At 47.6% G+C, this 18,770-nt stretch overlaps 1 protein-coding gene across 2 annotated transcripts in view; it reads right to left on the bottom strand.

Moving 5' to 3' along the window:
- Positions 1 to 8,332: 8,332 nt before the first annotated feature.
- The window catches only part of VCP (valosin containing protein), a 36,240-nt gene continuing 25,802 nt past the window's right edge, over positions 8,333 to 18,770 (bottom strand). For both annotated transcript variants that reach the window (XM_019610324.2, XM_010725226.3), the window contains exons 8-17: positions 18,490 to 18,623; positions 18,097 to 18,232; positions 17,048 to 17,160; positions 16,743 to 16,907; positions 16,520 to 16,642; positions 12,152 to 12,364; positions 10,790 to 11,098; positions 9,689 to 9,844; positions 9,199 to 9,353; positions 8,333 to 8,798 (exon numbers count right to left, since the gene is read on the bottom strand). In XM_019610324.2, coding sequence (XP_019465869.1) covers positions 8,693 to 8,798; positions 9,199 to 9,353; positions 9,689 to 9,844; positions 10,790 to 11,098; positions 12,152 to 12,364; positions 16,520 to 16,642; positions 16,743 to 16,907; positions 17,048 to 17,160; positions 18,097 to 18,232; positions 18,490 to 18,623 — 1,610 coding nt within the window. In that variant the 3' untranslated portion in view covers positions 8,333 to 8,692. The remainder of the gene's footprint in view (positions 8,799 to 9,198; positions 9,354 to 9,688; positions 9,845 to 10,789; positions 11,099 to 12,151; positions 12,365 to 16,519; positions 16,643 to 16,742; positions 16,908 to 17,047; positions 17,161 to 18,096; positions 18,233 to 18,489; positions 18,624 to 18,770) is intronic.

The raw sequence follows: 18,770 nt of genomic DNA, 5'->3' as shown, positions 1-18,770 counted from the left end.
TTAAACAGCAGGCCTACATCCGCAGCTATGCTCTGTGGATGTGTGGGGGGCTGATAAGCGGATGAGCTCAGTGGCAGGTGTGAATGCTGGCTGAGCATTGGTTGAAGCTAGGCAGCCCACCTAGACGCCCACCTTGTGCTCCAATAGTAGGTGAACACATGTGTAGTAGAATCATATATAAACTCTGTGTGTGCAACAATAAAGTGAAGCTTGATCACTCATATTGAGTACTGTCGTGCTTCCCCGCTTGAGAACAATCTGATTAGGACGCTATCCGCGGCATCTATATGTATATTTTGTCATACACACTGCAAGAATATCCTGCACCAGATCAAACCAGAGAACAAGTCATGGCATGCCCGAGGAAGCGCCTGAAGAGTCATCCGAAGGCCTGGCATCATCCCCCGCCCCGGTGATCCTTGTTTAACGAAGACTTGGAAGCAAATCACCATATCAATACGACAAGAAGAGCACTGAGACATCTTGGAAACGACAGGATGGCGACTGACTGACACCAGATAACAAAACAAATTAACAAGTAAATAACAAATGTAAAACCTCTGATAAGATTGTGAACCTGGAGTACCCAGCCAGTGGGGAAACAGGGGAGAGGGGGGAGGCTAGGGGGAGAAAACAGGGTATAAAGGCTGTCATGTTGTGTCCATAGGCACGCTCCTGCTTGCGGGATGCCCGCCATTGCAATCGCGAGTAAAATCTGCTTTTATCAGAGATACCGTCCTGACAAAATTATTGGATATTTCCAACAACGAGAAGCTGTACATGAGCCAGCAGTGTGCGCTTGCAGCCTGGAAGGCCAACTATATTCTGGGCTACATTAAAAAAGGGGTGGCCAGCAGGGAGAGGGAAGTGATTGTCCCCCTCTACTCGGCTCTTGTGAGGCCCCATCTAGAGTACTGTGTCCAGGCCTGGAGCCCCCAGCACAAGAAAAATGCAGAGCTCTTGGAACGGGTCCAGAGGAGGACCACTAAGATGATCAGAGGGCTGGAGCACCTCTCCTATGAGGAAAGATTGAGGGAACTGAGCTTGTTTAGCTTGGAAAAGAGAAGGCTCCAGGGCAATCTCACTGTGGCCTTCCAGTACTTGAAGGGAGCATATATACAGGAGGGGGCATGGCTGCTTACGTGAGTGGATAGTGATAGGACGAGGGGGAATGTCTTTAAACTGAGACAGGGGAGGTTTAGTTTATATATTACAAGGAAGTTTTTCACCCAGAGAGTGGTGATGCACTGGAACAGGTTGCTCAAGGAGGTTGTGGATGCCCCAGCTCTGGATGCATTCAAGGCCAGGCTGGATGTGGCTCTGGGCAGCCTGGTCTAGTGATTGGTGACCCTGCACATAGCAAGGGGATTGAAACTAGATGATTATTGTGGTCCTTTTCAACCCAGTCCATTCTATGATTCTATGATTCAATTTCCCTAAGCCTGTGCTTAGCCTATATAGATGGGCCAAAGCTTCCTTTTCAGACCAAAGCCCTATTTTGAGGGTATAAAGCCACATTCACTTTGTGCCTCACTTCAGGCTCAAAATTCTCATTCTTAGCAACTGCAGCCTCATTTCAGGGTTCAAAGATTCATTTCAGCAGCAAAAGATGACTCTTTGAGTTTTAGGACATATTTTCAAGGCCCAAAGCCTTGGGTACAGGGCTGGATCAAGGCTGGACCAGGACATTCTCCTGCAGGTGGACCCAGCTTGGTGGACAGGGCTGTGGGGTGCTGGATCCCAGCCCTATCATGACCTTGCTGGGGCACAAGCAGATAGAAGGAGCTCCCTGACCCCACATGCCACCATCTCAGTATGTGATGGAGTTAATCACAGAACAACTTCTTTATCAGCTAAGCCTACAACCACAGCCTTGAGTGCTTTCCTTGCACTGTTCATTGTTGTGAGTCTGCCTTTTTTAGCAGGAGCTTTGGTCTTCTCAACTTCCTAAGTGAGCGGCACAGTGTGATACCAGCAGGCACTGGGAACTGCAATCCTACTCGTGGCTGTTCTGGAGAACTATGGGGAGTAAGGTTCTTGGCCACAGACCTGCAAGGAGCGGTTGGGGTGGCAGAGCAGGATGGAGTGATCGGAGAGCTTGGAAATGCAACATCTACTTCCTTATGGCTCCTTCCCAAACCTGAGCCAGAGCAGTGGTCATCCTGATGGATCTTCAGTAGGAACTTGTAACCTCCAGCATCCACAAACCTCCCACCCAAGCTGCCTCCAGCAGTGCTAGGTCACACTGGAGATGGTGGCAAAGGGATACCAAAGGATGGGCAGCTGCATGGCACCGTGGTGGCTGGGCTCCTTGCACCCCAGCTGGGATGGCTGCTGCAGATGCAGTAGATGTGAACAGGCTTTCCCAGTGACTCATGGGCTGCAGAGAAACATCTATTCCTAAAATTACAGGTGAGCATCTGCAGTGGAATGCTGAGGGAGGAAGGAGTGACACTGCTAACAGCAGCTGCATAAGCCTCTTGGTAGGCAGAAAACCAATACCAACAGGCTTCCAGGGAGATGGAAGAAGCACAATGCCTGCAGCCCTGTGACATCCTTTACCTGGCATCACCTTCCTCTAAGCATGTGGCAGCACCTGATGCTCTCCCCTGCTGATAGCCAAGCCCAGCACAAGTGGCTCTGTGTTTACTTTGGTGTAGAGCCCTGGTACAACAGCAGAAGCGGCAGCCATCAACCTTGAGCCAGGGGCCAGCAAAATAAACATTTCTCGTGGTACCTGGCACTGGAGGTTTTTTCTGGGTAGGAGACTGCAGAGCATCCTCTCCCACTTCCTTTGCAGTGTGGCTTTTGGGGACAGAGGTCAGGAGATGACTGCTTTCTGTGCAGGGCAAGGCCAGTCCCCATGAATCATCCCCTTCCATAAGTATTGCTCTGCAGTCCTCCATCAATGGCGGCATCTCTTCTTGCTGAAGGCCTGGAGATGCTGTTGCCCATACAACAGAGCAGTCTGAGTAAGGAAACAAGGATTCTCTTGCTGCATTCTTGCATCATGTGGCTTGCTAATGCAGGCCAACTTACAGCTGCTGCTGGCTTCTGCTGGCTTCTGCAGGAGACAGCACCCAGCCCTGAGGCGAGGACAGGGATGGCAGCCTAGGAAATCAGCTAAATCAGCTTTTGGCTTTACCCTGGGAGACTGGGGTGGGGGGGGGAAGCGGCTGTGCTATAGATAACCTCAGACTCCACACAGTGACAGCTGATGGACCACAGAAGTATCCAACGCGTTCAGCTGGGTTTTCAGCTGTTCCCCCATCTCAGCTCCCAGATCAGGTGGTAAGGAGCTAAATTTAGACTGCCCTGTTGTTGTTCACTGGCAGTGCCCATGGGGAGGAGCAGGGGATGGGGAGTGGGGATCCTTTCCCCCACAGGGCTTGTACCCCCACAGTGCCAGGGAAGGAGGGGCTCAGGGCTCTCTTGGTGCAGTGCTGTGGAACTGGATTATGGCATATTCCTCTTTTTTCCCTATAGGACCTGTGTGGCTGTACTGTGAACATTCCCACCATTGATGGGAGAGTGATCCCGCTGCCCTGCAATGATATCATCAAGCCAGGCACGGTGAAGAGACTGCTTGGGGAAGGGCTGCCTTTCACCAAGAACCCCAACAAAAGAGGAGATTTGATCGTGGAATTCAAAATCCACTTCCCAGACAAAATAGCTTGCCAGACAAGACAGATACTCAAGCAACACCTCCCATGCTCCTAGAGTCCTGGGGACTCTTCTCCAAACAGCAATACTCCAAATGCACATGCCAAAGCATCCAGCTCTTGTGGAGCAGAGATGCTAGAACACTTTCAAATGCAAAAAACCCAACCACTTTCCTTCCTCTTTCTGTCCATTCTACCCACCCCTGCCCCTCTTGGCTCATTTTCTACTCCAGTGACAATGTTGGAGTTAGAGTGGGAGGGGGTTGGGGAGGCATGAGAGCAGGCTCCTGCCTTTGCCCCTCCTCGTTGCTAGCCTTTTTTGTTTGTTTTTCTAGAGGTCCAGCTATATTGCATTGCACAAGTGTGTGGCGTGGGATGTGTGCCCAGGGAGTTACATCACTTTGTGGCTTTTGTGTCATTTGCTTTTCAAGCCAACTTTCTGACTGTAGGGTGGACTCATAGTGGATTAAGCAGAGTGGAAATACAACTTCACAGGATCTCACATCCCAAGTTAGTTTTCTCTTCCCTTCTTTGATGTTTGGGGTCCTGGCCAGACCAAGGTGCCAAGGAAACCATCCTGAGTGCATACAGCAAAGGAATTGCTCCTGCATGGAGTGGCCACTATAGCTGGACCATTTCTAACCTGGGACTACAATACCTAGTCCTACTGCAATCCAGTCTCCTGTGCCAAGACCACCACTGAGTGTCATCTGTGCCAATCGACAGAGCTCAAAGCATTTAGGGATAATCTCTTTCAGCCTCCTGCCCCCATTGCCATCCAGACCTGTGCCAACCAGTGGGACAGGGCAGCCCAGGGTGGGAGCTTTCTTGTTCAGATGTGACGAGTTTGCATTGCTGTTTTTTTTATACATATATTTAGCTTGCTAGGTAAACTCCATAAGTTTCCTCTGCCCATTTTGTGTTTCCTGGAGTAGTTCACCCTGACTTTTGTGGGAACAGGTCAGCCATATGAACATCATGCCTGTGAGAATAGAGTATGTGTGTAGCACAAGTCCAGGTGTAAAAGCAGGGCCAAGTGTAAGCAGAGATGTGGTTTTGACTAGTATTCAAGTTCAACCTTAGGGATTTTCATAGGAAAACAACTGCATGCGTATACATTTTTCTACAGGGAAGTTTAATTCAGGAGGTATTTCTGGGCATTATGGTGGAGCTGGGAGGAACATAAGGCAATCCAATTGATGGATTTGTTTTTAAATGCTGTATTTTTTGAAAAACTTTGGATTACCATCAGGAGAATCTTTTTATTTCTTGTCTTTCTTGGCCAACTCTGCTTCTTGTCAGTTTTTCTCAGGAAGAGTCCCGCAAAGCACATGACCAACCTGGCTCTGTATAGCTCCTCCACCACCACAGCTCTGTGTCTACCCAGCTGGTGGCAAGAAGACTAAGATGCTCTCCCCAGGCATCCTTTCTGCAAAGAAAAATCACTGACTTCAAATGGGGGGGAGCAGCTGGCAGTGAGGCATCCAGTGTCCAGGTTGACACAGAGCATACAGCTGTACAGTGTATAATATGTGGTGGAGGACAGCCTGTACCACAGCTGAGGCATGGGAAGAGAGGTCTTACACTGAATTAAAGCACTGCTTAATTTGGCAATCAGTTTGAATTCAGGGCATGACACCTTTTCCTCCCCCATTCCCCGCAGAGTTCAACATATAGAAATGTGGACACTGATGGAGTAAGAAGACAAGTCAGCACACAGGTGCAAGCTGCTTTGTTTTTCTCAGTTTCAATGAACCCTAACTTTTTTTTTTTTTTTGGTAAAGGCAGCACTGAGAAAAAAAAAAAGTATTTAAAAATATATCACTCCTTAGCAGATGTAATGTGAGGTGCTGGAGCTGTGCTCACCCTGCTGCAGACAGTAAGGCTGGAGAAGGGGCTCAGAGTCCCTGTTGGCACTGGGAGGGATCCCATGAGGGCTCCCAGGACGACAACCGAACACAGGCAGCAGGAGTGAGTCCAGTGAAGAATGCCAAGAGAACGGAGGCCAGAATGGTTGAAGAGATGTTGCAAGCAGTAGGGTGGTGCAGCCAAGGATGGAATGATGAAAGGAACTCCTTGCTGATGTGGGCTGTCAAGGAGGTTGGAGGGATGCCAGGACCCAGCTTTTTTCATGATCCAGGTGAGAAACAGCAGCACAGGATGCACCCAGGGAAACTCCCCCCTAGTACCATGAAAAATGTTTGCCCATGAGGGTGGTTAACTCATGGAGGAAAACCTCCGTCTTTGAAGACTTCCAGTCTTGGATGGGGCCAGGCCCTGAGCAACATGCTTGAGCTTGGCCCTGCTTTGGGGGGCTTGAATGGAGCCCTTCCCTCCTGTCCCCCTCTGCAGCCCTGCAATCCATTCTTAGTAACAAGTAATGACCCAGGGTCCACCACTGGTGGCTTCAGGGCAGGTGTTTTGAGTGAGATTGCTGTAAGAAGCTGTGATCCCAAGTAGGGGCTGACTATGATGACAGGGATGCCTGCCCTCTGCTACCAGCAGAGACTGCAGTCTCTAAACCCAGTGTCATGACCATTTGTGTTCCCATGCCACACGCTCCAGGCCAGGCTACAGGCCCTAGGAGATTGCGTGGTTCCCCCGTGGGGCAGAGCTGTAGGGCTGAGGCACCATGAACACAGCTCTGGGGCCCCAGCAGACATCCCAAGGAGCTGCTGTCCATGGCAGCAATGAAAAGACTCAACCAAGCACCCCACCTTGACCTGCTTAGGGGCTACCCCAGCCTCATGCACTGTTCCAGGGCAGGGGCAGATACTCCAGGAGCCGCCCTAGGAGCCAGATTCCACAGGAAACAAAGAAAGAGGAGGGTTTCTAACCTTGCTACTAGATTTAATTAGCATTTATAAATGGGAGAGGAGGCAGGGAAACCTTGGGCTCCCAAAAACTGGGACAGACACACACCATCACCCTCTGTCTGTCTGCCCATCTGCCTCCTGCCCCAATCTGCAGAGCCTGAAGGGATGGCAGACAGAATCTGGCATTAGTGCTGGCAAAGCTCAGGGGTGGGTGGTAACATTTCCAAGTCGTCAGGGAAGAAATCCACCCAATACCAGAGCTAGGCAAGATTTTTACAAGTCCTGAAGAGCTCCTGCTGTCATACAGTCCTTTCCCCTCCCTAGGTGGCTGACAGCAAAATTTGCAGAGCAGCAGCACAACCCCAGGAACTAGTAGCATTTTCCCCATAGCCCTGAACCCAGGTGGTTTGAAGACAAGTACAGCAGTAGAATGGGGCTCTGAACTAGGACAGACCACCTGAGCAGGGGTAACTCAGCTGAGCTTGCATGGCTTCCTAATGCAGCCTCCAGTAGGTGATCGTGCTATTTAAGCAGCATTCTCAATGTCTGTGCATTTCTCCCCATAAGTCCCTTGCACCTAGATAGCCTCATCCTTCTGACTCTTTTCCCTCCCTTTAAAATCTAGGTAATCTGATGGAGTCCTTCCACAGTTGACAGTCTTTAAGGCAAAAAATCCCACAGCCTGGGCCCTGCACAACTCCTGCCATAGCAGAAGATGCCCCAAAAGCTTGTTTCAACACAGTCTTGTTAGATGTCTTTGCAAAAATTATCAGTTCCTGCAATCCCCTAAAAGCTGACAGTAGGCAGCTGCTCTGTGCATCTTACAGCCAAGATGCATTGCCCTGCATGATTCAAGGCTGGGCCACATATGGCTAGTGGCAATGCTCCTGTGCATGCATTAAATAGGTCCCCCCTTGCCCAGTTGTACATCCCAAATACTGCTAAATCCAGCCCCAAGCTGGATAAGCCAGACAGCTAGCAAAGGATGCCCACCTATCTGCTGGTGGCCAGCATGTTCACATCAGGCAGGGAAAGGAGAATTGAATTCAGCTGCAGGCAACTGCTGTGACAACTCAGGGCTAGAGGAGCATGCAGCTACCAGCCCTATCTAATATAAAATACAGTACAGTACAGCAGTAGCAGGTTTTTCAGTTCAGATAAGGGAAAACAAAGCAAGAAGCCAGACAGGAAAAGAAGGAAAAGCACAAGAGCCTGATCAAAACCTGACTACTGAGTATTGGGGGCACAAAAATTGGCAGGCTCACAGCAAAGAACCAAACCTTTCATCAGAAGCCCAAAAAAATACATTAACCATTTCTACAAAAAGGAGAAATCTCTCCACAGAGTCTGATGAACACCGCTCTGCTGCTAACAGCATCAGAGAAAGCTCCCCTGTTCCCAGACATACTTGGATCGTGCTGCACCACAAACTCCAGAGACAGCCCAGGAGCCCCCTCATGCCTGCCTTCAAGCAGGGCAAGATGAGGAGGATTCCTGGAGTTCTCTGTTGCACAGGAGCAAATGCAACAAGAAATCCAACAGCTCATAGTCAGCATCAGAAAAGCAATGCCAGATACCTGCCAGCTTACTTGATGCTTACTTTCAAATTCTGGCACAGGAGAGAGACTGCCCAACCAATTTGTTCATGAGCTAAGAGACATAAGGATGAAGAGCAACCTTGCACACCCCACCAGGGAAAATGCACATGCACACTCCAGGGAAATGCACAGATGAACTTCAGCAGACAAGAAGGGCAGCTGAGGAATGTTCATACAGCAAGTGAGAGACAGAGCTTACAGAGGCAACACTTCAATGCTGTGACAGCATCACACAAAGGAATTGCCAGGGCCTAACTAGAGTTCTGTGGGATTTTTATTATTTTATTATTTTATTTTGGTTTTGTTTGTGTTTTGTTGTTTGTTTTAATACAGGCTAGCATTGTACCCTTTGCTAAAGTTGCTGACTCTGCCACATAAACTACAACAGAAATTTCTCAGAAATTAAGTCAGTTCCCCCTACTTGTTAATTCACTGTCTGTCTCCCAACTGAAAATCGGTCTGGATTTGTGTTTGCAGAAAACATTCCCTGTACAAAGTCTGACATGCAGCTACACTATTCTGACTGAGGAATGAAGAAATCAGGAGTCCACTGAACATTGGATTTTCCCTGTACAACTTAGCCTGACTTGGAATTTGGTCTACTGAGGACAGCAAGTTAACCGTAAAGATCATCATCATTGTCTTCACTGTAAACGTTGCCCCCGCTGCCACCTCCTGTGCCTTGGCTTGGCCCAGCGCCTCCCTGGTTACCTGATGGGAACCTGCATGCAGCAGCACAGAAGGGAAGAGAAGAGATGATGTTCAGAAGTCTCCTCACAGCTCAGCACAATCCCCTCCCTCCAAACCACCACCCTGATGCCAAGTACAAGAGGGGAGAAATATGGTGAAGCCTTATGGCAGGTCATGCAAAGGCTTACACTGCTGCCAGATGTTGCTTGCATTAAAGGAAAAAGGGTTGATGGGCTTCAAGAGCACTAACAGAGCAGATACAACTGACCTGCAGTGCAGTCTGTACCCACCACATGCTCAGCTGGCTGCTGTATACTCTGGGGAAAATGGGAAAAATGCGGTGCAAGAGGGGATCATTACCCATAGTACAATAAAGCTGCCCTCTGCTCTGTTCCTAGAGCTAGCCAAGTCATGTCACCTCCCTTCAGTTACCTGAAGCTGCCAAAGCCACGGCTCTGCTGTAGAGTCTGTGCAAACATCTCATATTTCCTGATGTCGTTGTCACTGACAGAGCGGCGAGCAAAGCGCATGGCCTCCTCAAAGTGATCCCTGCGTATCTCAGGAACTGGGTCATCCTCCTCCACTTCCTGCAGTGGGAAAGAGGGCTGAGATGAGCCACATGCAGTTCAACACTCGCCCACACCTCCCTCTGGGCCAGGATGCATCAATACCCACTGAGTCAAGGTCTAGAGAAGGACGCTGCAGTAGATGCCTGTTGAGCAATGCCAGTGATGAGGCACGCTAGGAGGTCCTTGCCTTCCCACAAGAACAGAACAAAGAGTGCTCCAGCTCAGCACTCTGTGCAGAGAGCCTACTTGTCCTCACTGGAGGATTATGGAGAGGAACACATCATCCTTCACCCATAGGCAGAAGCGAGCTGTCTATTTCACGAGCAAGGAAAGCTCAGAGTGCCCCTACTCACCATAGCAGAAGGGTTGGTCTGCCTCTCACGTTCTCGCCTGATCTCACTCTCAATGGACTCACGGATGGCCAGTTTGCAGGCACGCTGGCAAATTTCTGTCAGGTCAGCCCCCGAAAAGCCATTGGTCATCTTAGCTAGGAAATCCAGGTCAACATCCTAGCAAAAAAAAACAAACAAACAAACAAGAGAAGCTTATTCTTTACACCTTGCACTCTCAGGTGATCAAGAGGTGCCTTTAGATCCCATGGTACCAACACACTGCCTTAACTTTGGCCAGTTTTAGAAAGATAAGCTGTTAAGGCTCTCATTTCCAGTTAACTGCGTACAAGGTCAGGCTATATCCTCCCCCACACCCAGCAAGAATCCACCATGCAGTTATAAATGCCCCTCCACTGATCATCTTCAGTAAGAAGCAAGCTGACTTTGGGATTTCAGATATGACTTGCTCAGGTCTCAGCATTAGGAGTCAAATGAAAGTGCCAGACTGGAAATGGAGATGGGGCATAGGCAGACAGGACAAAACACCTCCTCTCCTTCCTGTCAACTGACAGGAGCAGTACTGCAACCTCCTTTAAAGCTTTCCTTCCCAGCAGTACTTAAAAAGGTAAACTTGACCTAAATAAAGCTTGTGCACTCACTTGACATTTGCTTTTCTCTGATTAACTATCAGTTTAATTATTGCCTGATCCCCAGGCAAAGGATATAACTTTTGTCTATGAAAGAGTTTGGCAACAATCAACTGCAATGATTCCTCTTCAATTTCCTATTTCCAACCTATTTTCTACATTTACTTTTCTTTCAGAGTACAAGACTCTTTTCCACCTTGCCATAACAGGCATTTCCCACTCCTACACCATGGGCAGAACTCTAATATGTGATAAGACCTGCTGTGCTTACGTATTGATGCCTAGCCCCGTTGATACCTAGTTTTAGAGCTTGAGCCTCCCCTTACCTCTTATTTCCATTCTTTAAGGATGGAAGGTTTCCCAGCTCTGCACTGCACAGAACAGTTACTAACTCTCTTCTTTGTCTGCAGCTCATGAGGAACATGTGCAGCACACAACAAAACCAAGTCAGATACAGTCATAACATAGATCCTACCTTAGCAACTGGTGATTTCCTCAAGTTGGCCTTAAGAATAGCAACTCGGGACTTCTCATCAGGCAGGGGGATGTAAATGAGTTGATCCAGGCGGCCAGGACGCAAGATAGCTGGGTCAATGATGTCTGGCCTGTTGGTGGCACCGATGATGAAGACGTTCTTCTTGGTGGACATGCCATCCATCTCTGTCAGGATCTGGTTGATGACGCGATCTGCAGCACCACCACCATCTCCAATATTCCCACCTCGAGCTTTTGCAATGGAGTCCAGCTCATCAAAGAAGAGTACACAAGGGGCTGCTTGGCGAGCCTGCAAAAATCAAAGAAAAACAGTCCCTGTTAAAAACTACCAGGTAAGGAGCACTGATTTCATGCTAAGCCTACCCTAGAATTAAAGCAGCTCAAAGGGATACCAGAGCACTGCTACCTCAAAAAAACAAGGTGAATTTTCCCCAAACTGGGAACATTGTGAACCAAGTATAAGGGTGGTAACTGATACCTAGAGGGAAAATTGGAACCAATTTGCTTAGACAAGAGTTCTCCCTGCAAGATCTGAGGATGTCAGTTAGTTATTTAGGGACTGGGTTATCAGTAGTCACAACATATCAAAAGGTCTGGCAAAAGCCAGATCCTCCTTTGAAGTGTGCAGCGAGAACAGGTGCAAACTGCTACTAGCACACAGGCCCACAGAAGTCAGGGATTCTCCATCCTTGGCAGGTGTTCAGAACTAACATACATGAGGACCTAATACATACAAACCAAATTTCCAAGTTGTCTCCTTGCCCTGGACAAACAGTTGGAGCAGATGGCCTTTGAGGCCCCTTTCCAACCCACATTTTTCTCTAATTCTCCTTCCAACATCACTCTTTCAGTGGCTTCCCTGACTGCAAAAGTGAGGATTCCCAAGGTAATCCATGTGTGTACCTTTTGGGAAAGGATGTGACACTACAGGAAACTGAGCAGCAGGAGTGGAACTCCTTTCCTATGTCATGCATACTGCAGGACAACAACCTGTAGGAGGTTTTTAAAATCTGTAGGTGATGTATAATGAGGTGCCAACCTAAGTTTTAAGGGATGTGAAGAATATTTATGCCACTCTAATGCTAACCTTACTGCTAAGGCACTGGGACATTTATCATCCCATAACAGCAGAAGCAAACTGCAGTGGGAGAACACCAGTTAAATAGCTATATTCCCAAAGAGGATTAATAACCTAACATCAGAAAAGCAACCTCTGCTCACAGTGCCAGTTGGGAAAACACAAAATAACCAAACAATAACCAAGCCAGTAAGACAGGTTCAGTGGAGACAACATTCTGGGAGTAACTCAGCACAAACACGGAGCTACCCTGTCAACACCTACCTTGTCAAAGATCTCGCGCACATTGGCTTCAGATTCTCCAAACCACATGGTAAGCAATTCTGGCCCCTTGATGGAAATGAAGTTCGCCTGGCATTCATTGGCAATGGCTTTAGCCAGAAGTGTCTTACCACAACCAGGTGGCCCATAAAACAGAACCCCTTTTGATGGGGTCATACCAAATTTTAGGAACTTGTCTGGGTGCTCCACAGGATACTAAAGGATACAAAAAAAATTATCATAAGCCAAAACAGACCTACCCCTTGCTCCTACCAGAAACAAAACTGGAAATTTCTAGTGAGCTAAACAAATGATTCTGACTACTTAGGGCCGTTGGCATTTTTAGAAGCAGACTGGTTTGAAAAGCACCACAGATCAATTGTAAAACTGCCCTACACAGCCTATCTAACCCTAAGAATCATAGAATGGCCTAGATTGAAAAGGACCACAATAATCATCTAGTTTCAATCCCTCTCCCATGGGCAGGGTCGCCAACCACTAGACCAGGCTGCCCAGAGCCACATCCAGCCTGGCCTTGAATGTCTCCAGGGACAGGGCACCCACAACCTCCTTGGACAACCTGTTCCAGTGCATCACCACCCTCTGAGTGAAAAACTTCCTCCTAATATCGAATCTAAACCTCCCCTGTCTCAGTTTAAAACCATTCCCCCTTGTCCTATCACTACCCATCCTCGTAAACAGCTGTTCTCCCTCCTGTTTATACGCTCCCTTCAAGTACTGGAAGGCCACAATGAGGTCTCCCTAGAGCCTTCTCTTTTCCAAGCTAAACAAGCCCAGTTCCCTCAACCTTTCTTTATAAGAACTAAGCATCAGTCTGGGTAGCTTTCCAGCACACTTAACCTCAGCTTCACTCTGCCCTGCAGAAGCAAAAGGGAACAGTTCATTATCTAATCTAGTCAGCTCTGCCCTCCAGAGACAGACAAAGTATCTTAAGTGAGCATTCATCCTGGTGTCGAAGCAGAAACTTTGGGTTCTGTGATCATGGGGCAGATTACTCAGCCCCTGGCCTGTTGTCCGTCCATAGAACCCACCTATCTCAAAGGGGCAACAAATCCTAGCGCAGGAGCTAGCGGAGCTTATCGAAAGAGCTTTAAACTAGCTACGACGGGGGAAGGGGACAAAACAGGGCTCACCAGAGATGAGCCTAGGGGAACAATGCTTGAGCTGGGGGGGAAGCAGATGACTCGGCTGAAGTGCGTCTACACCAATGCAAGCAGCATGAGCAACAAGCAGGAGGAGCTGGAAGCGATTGTGCAGCAGGCTAACTATGACCTAGTTGCTACTACCGAAACATGGCGGGACCACTCCCATGACTGGAGTGCTGTCATGGATGGCTACAAGCTCTTCAGAAGGGATAGAAGAGGAAGGAAGGGTGGTGGTGTGACCCTTTGTATTAAAGACTGTTTTGATGTTGAAGAGCTTGGGGTTGGGAATGATAAAGTTGAGTGCCTATGGGTAAGGATCAGGGGGAAGGCCTGTAGGGGCGACATCTTGGTGGGGGTCTGTTATAGACCGCCTAATCAGGATGAAGAGGATGAGGAGGCATTCAGCAGCTTGCGGAAGTCGCGCGATCGCCAGCACTCGTTCTTGTGAGATACTTCAATTTCGCTGATATAAGTTGGAAATATAATACAGCGCAGAGGAAGCAGTCCAGGAGATTTCTAGAGTGTGTGGAAGATAGTTTCCTTAGGCAGCTGGTACAAGAGCCTACCAGGGGTGGTGCCCTGCTAGACCTGCTCTTCACTAACAGAGAAGGACTGGTGGGAGATGTGAAGATTGGGGACTGTCTTGGGCAGAGTGACCGTGAAATTGTTGAATTCTCTATTCTTGGAGATGTCACAAGGGTGACCAGCAAAACTGCTATCTTGAACTTCAAGAGGGCAGACTTGGATCTGTTCAGGACACTTGTAGCATGAGTCCCTTGGGAGTTGCTCCTTAAAGGTAAAGGAGTCCAGGAAGTCTGGACGCTCCTCAAGATGGAAATCTTAAAGGTACAAGAACAGGCTGTTCCTGAATGCCGTAAGGCGAGCTGTAGGGGAAGACGACCACTGTGGATGAACCAGGACCTATTGTTGAGACTCCGGAAGAAAAAGAGAGTCTACATCCTCTGGAAGAAGGGACAGGCTACTTGGGGAGACTACAAAGAAGTTGCTAAGGTATGCAGGGAGAAAGTTAGGACAGCAAAAGCCCAACTTGCAGTAAAAGAGAATAAGAAATCTTTTTACAAATATATCAACTGTAAGAGAAGAACCAAGGAGAGTTTCCATCCTTTACTTGATGCAGCAGGGAATGTGACCGCTGAGGATAAGGAGAAGGCTGAGGTTCTCAACGCCTTCTTTATATCTGCCTTTAATAGGCAGATCAGTTATCCTCAGGGCATTTTATGCCCTGATCTGTAAGTCTGGGATGCTACACAGAATACACCCCCGGTGATTCAGGTGGAGACAGTTAGAGAGCTCCTTCTCCATCTGGAGTGTCACAAGTCCATGGGACTGGATGGGCTCCCCCTAGGGTGCTGAGGGTGACCAGACTGGTAGACAAGGGAAAGGCTGTTGATGTAGTCTACTTCAGCAAAGCCTTTGACACGGTCTCTCACAGTATTCTCCTGGGGAAACTGGCTGCCTGTGACCTGGACAGGTATACCCTTCTTTGGGTAAAGAACTGGCTAGAGGGCCGTGCCCAATGGGTAGTGGTTAATGGAGTTAAGTCCAGCTGGCGACCCATTACAAATGGTGTCCCCCATGGGTCAGTACTGGGGCCCATCTTGTTTAATATCTTTATTGATGACCTAGATGAGGGGATTGAGCGTACCCTCAGTAAGTTTGCAGATGACAACAAGTTGGGAGGTGGTGTTGATCTGCCTGAGGGTAGGGAGGCCCTTCAGAGGGATCTAGATAAGCTGGATCGCTGGGCTGAGGTGAATGGGATGAGGTTCAAGAAGGCCAAGTGCCAGGGCCTGCACTTTGGCCACAACAACCCCATGCAGGGCTATAGGCTTGAGGGAGAGTGGCTGGATGACTGTGAAGAGGAAAGGGACCTTGGGGGTGTTGGTTGATGCTCGGCTGAACATGAGCCAACAGTGTGCCCAGGTGGCCAAGAGGGCCAATGGCATCTTGACCTGCATTAGAAATAGTGAGGCCAGCAGGAACAGGGAGGTAATCATCCCCTTGTACTCAGCACTAGTGAGGCCGCACCTCGAGTACTGTGTTCTGTTTTGGGCCCCTCACTACAAGACAGACATTGAGGCCCTGGAATGTGTCCAGAGAAGGGCAAGGAAACTGGTGAGGGGGCTGGAGCACAAGTCTTACGAGGAGCAGCTGAGGGAGATGGGATTGTTTAGTCTGGAGAAGAGGAGGCTCAGGGGAGACCTCATTGCACTCTACAACTTCCTGAAGGGAGGTTGTGATGAGGAGGGGTTTGGCCTCTTCTCCCAGGCAACGAACAGGACCCGAGGAAATTGCCGCAAGTTGTACCAGAGGAGGTTTAGATTAGACATAAGGAAAAACTTTTTCTCTCAGAGAGTGGTCAGGCACTGGAATGTGCTGCCTAGGGAGGTGGTGGAGTCGCCGTCCGTGGCAGTGTTCAAGAGGTGTCTGGATGAGGAGTTACGAGATATGGTGTAGAGGCTTGTGGTAGCAATGGTGATGGGTGACGTATGGACTAGTTGATCTAGTAGGTCGTTTCCAACCTTGTGATTCTGTGATTCTATGATTCTATGATCTTCAACAAGATCAGAGCTAGGTGATTCAACACAATGAAATTGGAATTTATGTATTTGTTTATTTTAAGTCATAGACAGGGTGTCTCCACAGTGCTAACTGAAAGCAGAGATGTATCAAAAACAAACCATCCTGATGCAGACACCAGACATTTCCACAGATAATTCATGACTTTTTGTCTCTATTCATAAGAGGCTTCACTATTACTTTTCTTCTGTCCCTATGCTAGTGCTGATAGGAAACCCCTTTGGAGGCTCACTGCATGAGAATCTTTATCCACCTTCTGGCAGATAAAGCCACCACATAACAGAATTCTCAGCAGTGGTCCCATTGCTGGTCTCCACTTAAGTGAAGTAGAACTACTGCCATTTCTAGTGGGTTTTGTGCTACATGCAAAGATGTCACTGTAGACTCTATTAAGGAAAGCCTGATGTTGCTTCCTAGCACCTTCCTCTCTCTAAGTTCACTAAGATGGTACACCACGGTATTTTCACTCTTACAAGCAATTGCCATAAGAACCTCTGCATTTACCCTGTTCACAGCCTGAACAAGAATATGAAGAGGTTCTGCATTTTATTACCATCATTACTTTTTATACTGACTAGGCAAAAAATCTGTTGGAAACCCTTACCTGTACAAGCTCCTGGAGTTCTCTCTTTACATCTTCTAGGCCACCAATATCTTCCCAGGTAACTTGTGGCACCTCCACCACAGTCTCCCGAAGAGCAGAAGGGTTGCTCTGGCTCAGAGCCCACTACCATTAGAATAAGTGACATTATATAATTATGTCATGTTCACACATTTCAAATAAGTAATTAGATGCTGCACCTAGAAGAGGGGCACTCTTGCATTACCCTGAAGTCATCCATGGTCACAGCCAGGGAGTTCATCACTTCAGCATCAATGGTTTCATCTTCTAGATCTATAAGATCCATCTTCTTTCTGATAGCCTGAAGAGCAGCTTCTGAGCAAAGAGCAGCCAAGTCAGCACCAACGTGTCCATGGGTCTCGTTTCCCACCTGAAAGCAAAGCACTGACTGACTCACAGGCATACAGGCAAGCACTCTGCAAGGGCAAATTCACAACAGTTCCACTACAAAACACAGCATCAGGAACATTCATCTGCAGAGACAAGTTTTCCCAATAGCATGCTACTCACCTGTTCCAGATCCACATCATCAGCCAGTTTCATATTTTTCGTGTGGATCTGCAGGATTTCCAGGCGCCCAGTTGCATCTGGGATACCAATATCTACCTCTCTGTCAAAACGACCTGAGGAGTACAGAACACGATGAGCTGCTGATTATGTAAACCAAAGAAGCTGCAGTTGCTGTTTTCCTCTGACTGAGCAACATGACAAGCCACAAACACACCATTTCAGAAAACACCACAGCTTTGGTATTCTCTACAGAATATATCGGCATAGTTGCAGAGTCAGATCAGAGAAGAAAGGCCTTAGCTGTTTAGGAAAATAATACTGTATTAACTTCAGTTCAAAATTACAACAAGCAGAGTATTACTGATTTAGTAACTTTTTTCAAGCCTCATTTGTAGAAAAATATGCTTTCCCTAATCAACATACCACAAGACATTTTTTGCTTACTTCTGTCTTTGCGTCCTCAGCATAAGACTTTGCAAATTCCAAGACAGATTTAGTTTTTCATAACTTTCTGCATTACTCATCAATACCCAAATGGTGAAAAGTAAAAACTGCCACTGCAATATTAACTAAGGTACATACGTCTATCATTTGTTTCTAGTCATGCCTCTGCATACTGAAGATGCCATTTTATCCTGCAAACTTGACTTTTTTGCTATTACAGATTTTACCAACTGCTCATACACCAGACATTCACACTGCAGTTTTGAAAACCACCAGGATCCTCACCAATAAGAGAAGTCAGATAATTCTTCTGCAACCTGAGGCATGAACATCCCCCTCAAGCAGCTATTTACTCACCTAACAGAGGCTACTACACAATTTCAAAATATTTTGTTATTTCTACAAGTTCTAACCTAATAAGACAGAAAATGATATAAAAGTCTGGAAGCCTAGAAATTAATTTCAAACAAGTAGCTGGAGAAAAGTCACAGTATGAAACACACAGATGTTTAATATCAATTTCTGCTCAATCTTTCCAAGGGCCCTGAAGCATAGTCTGTAATAAAGTATCCAATACACAAAACAGAGATGACAATCCTAGTTACCAAACCGCCTGAGCGCTGGGTCAATGCTGTTAGGTCTGTTGGTAGCTGCCATAACAATCACATGTGCCCTCTGTTTCAGTCCATCCATAAGAGTCAACAGCTGAGATACTATGCGACGTTCCACCTCTCCATGTGTCTACAGAGAGAGAAAAAAAATGATTAGACTAAAAGCTCTACAGCACAGACCAGAAATTAGTGTTGCACCAGAGCAGACAGACATTACAGCCACAAGCTGTTAAGAAACATTGTGAACTGTATACAATTCCTCTCATGCCTGACTGAAATAAAGCATTAAGCTAATTGCTGCTTTACCCTATACTCAAAGATTCATGCCAACTGTTACCAAAAAGGGTGCATAGGCACTTCTTTAACTCCTATACAGGCTATTTTTACCTTCTCTCTCTTTGGAGCAATGGCATCCAGTTCATCAATGAAGATGATGGCAGGAGCATTCTTCTCAGCTTCTTCGAAGGCTTTCCTCAGGTTGCTCTCAGACTCACCAGCCAGCTTGCTCATGATCTCAGGACCTGAAAAACAGCAGCACTTCGGCACCCAGAAGCAGCTAAACCCCAAGTCATGCTGTCATGGTTTCATGATTTTTCATTATCGGTATTCCACATCATAACATCATGCAATGTACTGGGGGTTTGACTGCTGATGCTCAAGTTCCGGGT

The sequence above is a fragment of the Meleagris gallopavo genome, chromosome Z (assembly GCF_000146605.3).
Source record: "Meleagris gallopavo isolate NT-WF06-2002-E0010 breed Aviagen turkey brand Nicholas breeding stock chromosome Z, Turkey_5.1, whole genome shotgun sequence".
NCBI lineage: Eukaryota > Metazoa > Chordata > Aves > Galliformes > Phasianidae > Meleagris > Meleagris gallopavo.
Note: the sequence above shows the minus strand (reverse complement) of the source record. Positions and strands in the feature narration are given on the sequence as shown.